This window comes from Rhinatrema bivittatum, chromosome 3 (genome assembly GCF_901001135.1).
Source record: "Rhinatrema bivittatum chromosome 3, aRhiBiv1.1, whole genome shotgun sequence".
Lineage (NCBI taxonomy): Eukaryota > Metazoa > Chordata > Amphibia > Gymnophiona > Rhinatrematidae > Rhinatrema > Rhinatrema bivittatum.
Window position 1 is genome coordinate 303,079,309 of NC_042617.1, and position 7,064 is coordinate 303,086,372.

The following is a 7,064-nucleotide window of genomic DNA, read 5'->3' on the forward strand; positions in this document are numbered from 1 at the left end:
TTCACTAATGATATCCTGAAAGCCAGATATGTTAGGACTTCTTAAGAGCCCCATTCTAACCTACCTATACAGAATCTGAGGAGTATGTGCTTTGGGTAGAAGGATGTTAAAGGTTCTTGGTGCTTTCTTGTTTGCTGACAGGTTACTAAGTCAGTGGCTGGTAATGTTTATTCTCCTGTGCTCTCTTCCCTGAGGCTGGGTTCAAGAACGCGATGGAGTTGGTTGGAAGAGAGTTCCTGGATCGGCTTGATTTTTATCAGCACTCCTGGCTGCCAGCGCACTCACTGATAGAAGAAGCTGTTCGTAAGCGCTTTGAGGTATTTCGGCTCCAGTAGAGTTTTGGTATGGGAGCAAGGAGATGCCTTAAAGAGGTGGCAGCACAGTCAGAACTTGGAGCCAGCAAAAGTGTTTTGAATATGAGTGTATGTGAGCACAGCTGTGTCCAGCCCTGGAAAACACATTCGGATTGGTTACAGTAGTTGACATGACCCTAAAAATCATAATTTTCTGCTGATAGAGCTTTTAGCAGATACCGTAGAAAATAGTAATGTGGTTACAGTATTGTTCTGCTTAAATATACAGAAATAAAAGTCCACAAAATTCTTTTATTGGACTAACTTAATATAGAGATTGTGCTCCAGCCTGGTCTGAGATGTATTAAGTTATTTCCAATATTACTGAGTATAACTAGGGGGCAAAGGTTTATCAAAGACAGATTTGAATAGCACATGTGCATTTCACTATTTTGACGACTGAAGTAGTATGTTTTTGCCTCAATATTTGGCCATATTGAAACCAGGGTTCTTAGTCTGGCCCTACCCTGGTCAGTAACAGCAAGGTGTGAGAGACCTGCTGCTAAGGGTGCAGTGATACTGTATTTTGATCTTATTTTTGTCTTCTCCTTCTTGCGTTCCCCCCCCCCCCCCCTCCCCGGCCAATGCAGGTTGACAATAGTGGAGAGATCATGATCTTTGCACAGGGAGGGTGTCCATGGAAAGAGCATCTCTTCCACCTGGAAGAGGAGCTGAGCATAGAGAAGCCCATCAAGTTTGTGCTATACATGGATCAGAACAGCCATTGGCGGGTTCAGTGCGTTCCTGCAGGGCTCAACACCTTCCAGAACAGGTAAGGAGGGACTTCAGCTAACGAGAGGTGTGAGTGTTACTGCAGAGGGAGAGGCCAGTGATGTATCAAGACTGGTGTGGATTCATGGTGGATCAGGAGAATACTCCATTCTGGTTGCTTGACCAGGTATAACATAGGCAGCAGAAACTTTTCATGCAACAGTGCTTTTTTCATTCTGGTAAAATTCTTTATATGAAGGGCAGCCAGATTAGACTGTTTCATTGTTAAAACAGTCTTTTGTAAATTAGAATAAATACATTGTAAAAATAAACAAACAAACATGCTTATATAGAACTTTAAAATTAAAAATAGTGACTTCAATTTGCAGCAGATCCCAGGAGTTGCAGTTTGTGGCTGACCAATCACTGCTGACTATGTATGTGTGTGTCTCTATGGTGATATATCCCATATCACTCGCTACCTCTCACACAGAGAGGCTGTCCCTCCTGGGTGAACAAGGAGCGAGTGTCTATCAGTGATGTTTTGTCCGACTGGCCTCCTTCTCCTGTTCCAGGTTATCCCTCCTCGAGGAGTGGCGGGGGCTTAGAGATGAGGCACTCTCGAGGCTCAGCGGGATCCCTGGCTGTATCTTTGTCCACGCCAGCGGCTTCATTGGGGGGAACCACACAAGGGAAGGAGCTCTGCAGATGGCTCAGAAAACCCTGGCTTCGCAGAAGCCCTCCAATGGAAAGTGACCTAGAAAACCTGTCCCTTTTTTTTTTTTAATTATTATTATTATTTACATTAAATCTTTTTGTAACTGTCTGAGTTTTTTTTCTTCTGAATATTTTGTGTCATTTGCTGTTACAGTTCTCCGTCCATACTTCCCTTAGGCCAGATAATAGCTGATTCCCTGTGCCTTTTTCACCTGGATAATCACCTTGCATGTCTTCCATAAACTCAGAATTGCTGACGTCCAGCCCCTTTTTACTAGCCATGTCAGGGATGGGGCCCTTTTTCCGGAGAATTCACATATGGTCGAAAGTAACAGTCCTCGGATTGCTGCTGAAGAAGTGAATACTATATATCCCATGCTTGGTATTATATATACTACTACTACTACTGCTAACCATTTACACAGTGCTACAACACCTACACAGCATTTTACAGAAAGGTATAAGACACTTCCTGCTCTGTGACGCTTACAGGCTAGTCAAGACAGATAACAACCAAGCATTGTTGTGGAGGAAAAACTGATTTGCTGGGCGTGCTTTTTATTTTCAGTGTGGATTTTGACGTAATAGCATTCAGGGGCAGATTGGTCTGGTTGGGCGCCGGCCTGCATGGATTGAGAGCAGGAGCTCTGTGTGTGTGTGGCAAGCAGAGAGGGCGCCTTTCCTCCTTTGCCTCCCTCCACCCGCACACCAGCCCTCATTTACTTAAGCCACTTGTTCTGTATACCAGAGAACCAACGAGAAAAATCTGTTGGTCCCCGATACAGAAATAAAAGGAAATGTGTGCTCCTTTAGGCCGTAGGGGAGTTATAAGTCCCAGAGAGCAGAGATTATGCAGTGAAACAGGATGGTGACGAAAACAATGTGCCCAAATGACTTCTCTCTGAAGGGGCGGAAGGCTTACACTTATAGCTGAAAATGATCCCAACTCAATGGCATTTCTACGTGAAAAGTAGCAGCTCAGTTGAGAGGAAGAGGAATGAAGCACCCTCACTAACTGAGCGGGAAGGAGGGGATGGGGCAGGTGCCTGCGGAATGGCCAGGGCAGAGGTTCCCTACGGAAGCAACAGCAGTCAGGGCGTCACAGAAAAAGGGAAGATCTTTTCTAGGTAAAGCCATTTCCTTATCGTCCAAGCCAGACTGGTCCAGACAAGTGGGTTATGTCCCCCCCTACCAGCAGATGGAGACAGAGTAAAAAAAAAAGCTCAAAGCTAACAACTGGTGCTGCCTTCAGCTCTTCAGTTTTTCTGTCTTTAGCAGATAGTGCAAAAGTGGATTGGTGCTGTAGCTACAAGTAGGCTGTTCTCGGGAAGGCTTTAGGGCTAGGTTATGGTGCTTAAGTCTTGGGGGCACTCTTGAGTAATGGTCCTGGTGGGCCTGATTTCTCCCTTCCCCTTTGGGAAGTGATTCAGTTGGGATCTGAGTTCCTCCACCGATGCACTGGGTTGCCTGCTTTATTCCCTTGGTGGGTCTGACAGCAGAAGCTACTGACAGCTCTGTCTCCCTCTAGTCTGGGAGAACATCAGGGAGGCAGTAAAGTTTGTTTTTTTTTAAATAAAGGCTTGCACAATCTCTCACCTGGTCTGCCTCCCAGTCTCCTATGGTGCTGTGCCAGATTTGGTCTCGGTCTGAGGTGATCACTCTCCTTGCTCCCTCCATTTGCTTGCTTCCGATAAGGCTGAAAAAAAGTGTGAGGCACAGCACTACAGGTAAGTTATGGTGGCTGAGTGTGTCAACAGGTGCGATCCATGGTGGGTCAGCACCTTCCCAAGAGCAAAACTGAGTGAGTTCCCTAGATCATACACAGGCCCAGTTCTTGTAGTGCAGATGGAACTGGGCCTGGTCAGTACTCCTGTTTTGGCCAGAACAGCAGACATTTTATCGCTGCTTTATGCCAAAGATAAATAATAAATCAAGCGTGCCAGGCTCTTTATCTGGGGCTGCTGCAGCCCCCATTCTCTCTCTCTCACACACACTGGAGGCTCCCATTCTTTCTCTCTCTCACACACACATATACCCCCCCTCCCCCCAGGCAGGCTCCCATTCTCTCACACACACCCTCTGCCCATCCCAGGAAGGCTCCACACACATACACATCCCAGGCAGCCTCCCATTTTTACACACACCCATCACAGGCAACCTCGTGTTCACACACACATATGCAGACCAGGCAGTCAGGGTCCACAAGTCATTCCTCCACTGCTGCTGCCAGCCTGTACCTTCTTTGTGGAGAGCAGCTGTTCTGCAGCTCCTCTTCATATGCTGGTCTTGAGGTAATTCAACACTCGCAGTGCTAGCACTTCCTGTATTCTCATCACGAGTGTTTTATACCACAAAGCCAGCACATGAGGAGGAGCAGCCAGTCAGACTACCTCTCTCTATGGCCTCCTGCTTCTTCTGCTGGTGGGATCAGGTCCACCAGTGGCACCATAGGCCTCCTGCTTCTGCTGCTGGTGGGATTGGGTCCAACGACGGCAGCACGAATCTCTTGCTTCTTCTGTTGCTGGCGGTAGGATCAGGTCCACCAGTTTCACCAAGGCCTCCTGATTCTTCCGCCACTGGTGGGGGATCAGAACCACCGATAGCAGCATGGGTCTCTTGCTTATTCTGCCGCCAGTGGTGCCACCATGGGATTGGGTCCATGGTGGCACCATGGATCTCCTGCTTCTTCTGCTGCCAGTGGGATCAGGTCTACTGGCGGCAGCATGGTCCTCTCCCTGCTCCCAACGCCGCTCCACCAGGTGTGCAGCCCTGTGCAATTGCACAGTTTATATGCCCGGTGGCGTCAGGTCTCTTCAGGTATTCGAAGGTCTGTATCATATCTCCCCTGCACCTCCTCTCTTCCATGGTATACATATTTAGATCCTTCACCCTCTCCTCATAAGTCTACTAATAGAGACCCCCACACCATTTTGGTCGCCTTTCTCTGGACCGCCTCCATCCTGTTTCTATCCTTTTTGAGATATGGGCTCCAGAACTGAGCACAGACCCCAGGTGAGGCCTCACAAGGACCTATACAAGCTCACGTTTCAAAACATGGTCACTCACACACCACCTACCAGCTCAAATAGACTGACACCTGTGCACTCAGAAACACACTTGCTCTCACCCACTCACTCACATATGCATACTCTCGCTTAGACACATGCTGGCTCACACCTGCAAACTCCACATGCTCACTCACATAAAGATAAATAAGCTTGTTCATATACATGTTCACTGACGCACATGTTCAGATATGCTCACTGATGTCTTTTAACCAGTTTGCAATAATAAAAGGACATCTCCTGCTCTTCGATGACTTTTAAGGTTTTTTTAGAAGCCTCTTAGGAGGAAATTTATCAAACACCTTCTGAAAATCCAAAATACACCACATCTACCAGTTCACTTTTATCCACATGCTTATTCATACTTTAAAAAAAAATGTTGCAGATTTGTGAGGCAAGACTTACCTTGGGTAAATCCATGCTGGCTGTGTCCAATTAAATCATGTCTGTCTTTATGTTCTGTGATTTTACTCTTTATAATGATTTTTCCCGGCACTGATGTCAGGCTCATTGGTTTATAGTTTCCTGGATCACTTCTGGAGCCCTTTTTATATATTGTGGCTACATTGGCCACCTTCCAGTTTTCAGGTACAATGGATGATTTTAATGATAGGTTACAATTACTTGTAATAGGCCTGAAATTTCATTTTTTAGTTCTTTCAGAGCCTGGGATGAATCCAATCCAAGTGATTTGCTAGCTAGGGGTGGGTAGGAGGGAAAGACAAACACACACAAACCCTAAGCTTTTACCTACCTTTTGGCTTTCTTTTTATTAATAAACACATACACACATGCACACTAAAGAATATACCCCAATAGATTACCTCTCCCCAAAACTTTTTAAGTTCTAAAATTTCCCAAAGCAATACTTTCTGAACCTCTTCAGCCACCAGCAAGATGATCCTCTCCTCTCAATGCTCCCACTTCTGTTGGAACTAGCTTTTCTCACTTATGATGGTGAGAAAGTCAGGTGATGTAGGCCAGGACAGGGGCAGCTTTCGGAAGTCTGTTGTAGGTCACTTTTGAGATGTTTTGTAGCTGACCAGTTTTTTCTTGGATAGGTCTTTGGTTGCTAAGGCATTGATTTCAGAAGGAGATGAACACTTCAACCTGCTCCAGCAAGAGTTTGCAGGTCCCAGAGAACTTTCAAACCCACTCAACAAGGGTGTAGGACTCATTATAGGCAAAATCAGAACTAGCCAGGGCCAGTGCTAGGTTTTTGCTGGCCTCTGCAAACAATTACTGTGCTGCCCCCCCCCCCCCCCCCCCTCCCCGATTCATTCAGTCTCTGTCTTGGCCCATCAAATAAAGCCCAGCTCCCTCCTACAATCTATATTTCTAAAAACTGACACCCCCCCCACACCCTCACCTCTGGCACATATGCGGAACATAGACAGATCCTCACCAAATACAGAATGAAGAATTCAGAAAGTATAAACAGAAATGTGCTGAGAAGAAATGAACTAAAACCCACAAAAAGCAAGCCTCTATGTGCAGAGCAACAATGGAAAAACAGGAATATTACCATTCTCATAAAACATTAAATACAATCAAGAAATATGAAACAATCATAATAGTAAAATCATATTTCTAAAAAGAATAAATATTTCAGACCAGTTAATGAATGAGTATCCAAAATTTCCCAAACACCAATAAAATATTTCAAAACATCTGATGAATAAAAAATCCAATAATTAAAAAATGGTCTATTTCCCCCCCCCCCCCAACTTAAATATTTCAAAAGAGCAGAAACATCAAATTACACCCATACCTGGGATCATTGTGAACTGGGAGAAGTAGGGCTGAACAAATTTTATCTTCCCCTTCGCACACATGCAGAATAACATATTCATTCTCTCACACATTCTCTCTCTCACATACACAGGCTCCTTCTCCCTCACAGATATGTATGTGTGCCTGAGAGCCTATATGTGACACACAGACTCTCACAGGCACACAGACACACCCCAAACACACACAGAGGCTCTCACACACACACATATGTGCTCACATAGACTATCAGACAGACACACACTGACTCACACACACTCGTGCTCACAGACACGCATAGGCTCTCTCACAGATAGGTTCTCACAGTCACACACAGGCTCTCACAGACACAAATAAGCACACATATATACATACAGGGCCTCCTATTGTCATCGAGCTGTGGTGGGATGAGCTCTACCTGCTTGTGGGGGGACGACCAAGTTGAGTG

General features: G+C 45.7%; 1 protein-coding gene across 1 annotated transcript in view; it reads left to right on the plus strand.

Annotated features, from left to right (window-relative positions):
- Positions 1–1,890, plus strand: part of C3H12orf10 (chromosome 3 C12orf10 homolog) — a 52,916-nt gene extending 51,026 nt beyond the window's left edge. The window contains exons 5-7 of the mRNA XM_029595080.1: positions 195–317; positions 944–1,125; positions 1,640–1,890. Coding sequence (XP_029450940.1) covers positions 195–317; positions 944–1,125; positions 1,640–1,820 — 486 coding nt within the window. The 3' untranslated portion in view covers positions 1,821–1,890. The remainder of the gene's footprint in view (positions 1–194; positions 318–943; positions 1,126–1,639) is intronic.
- Positions 1,891–7,064: the final 5,174 nt, after the last annotated feature.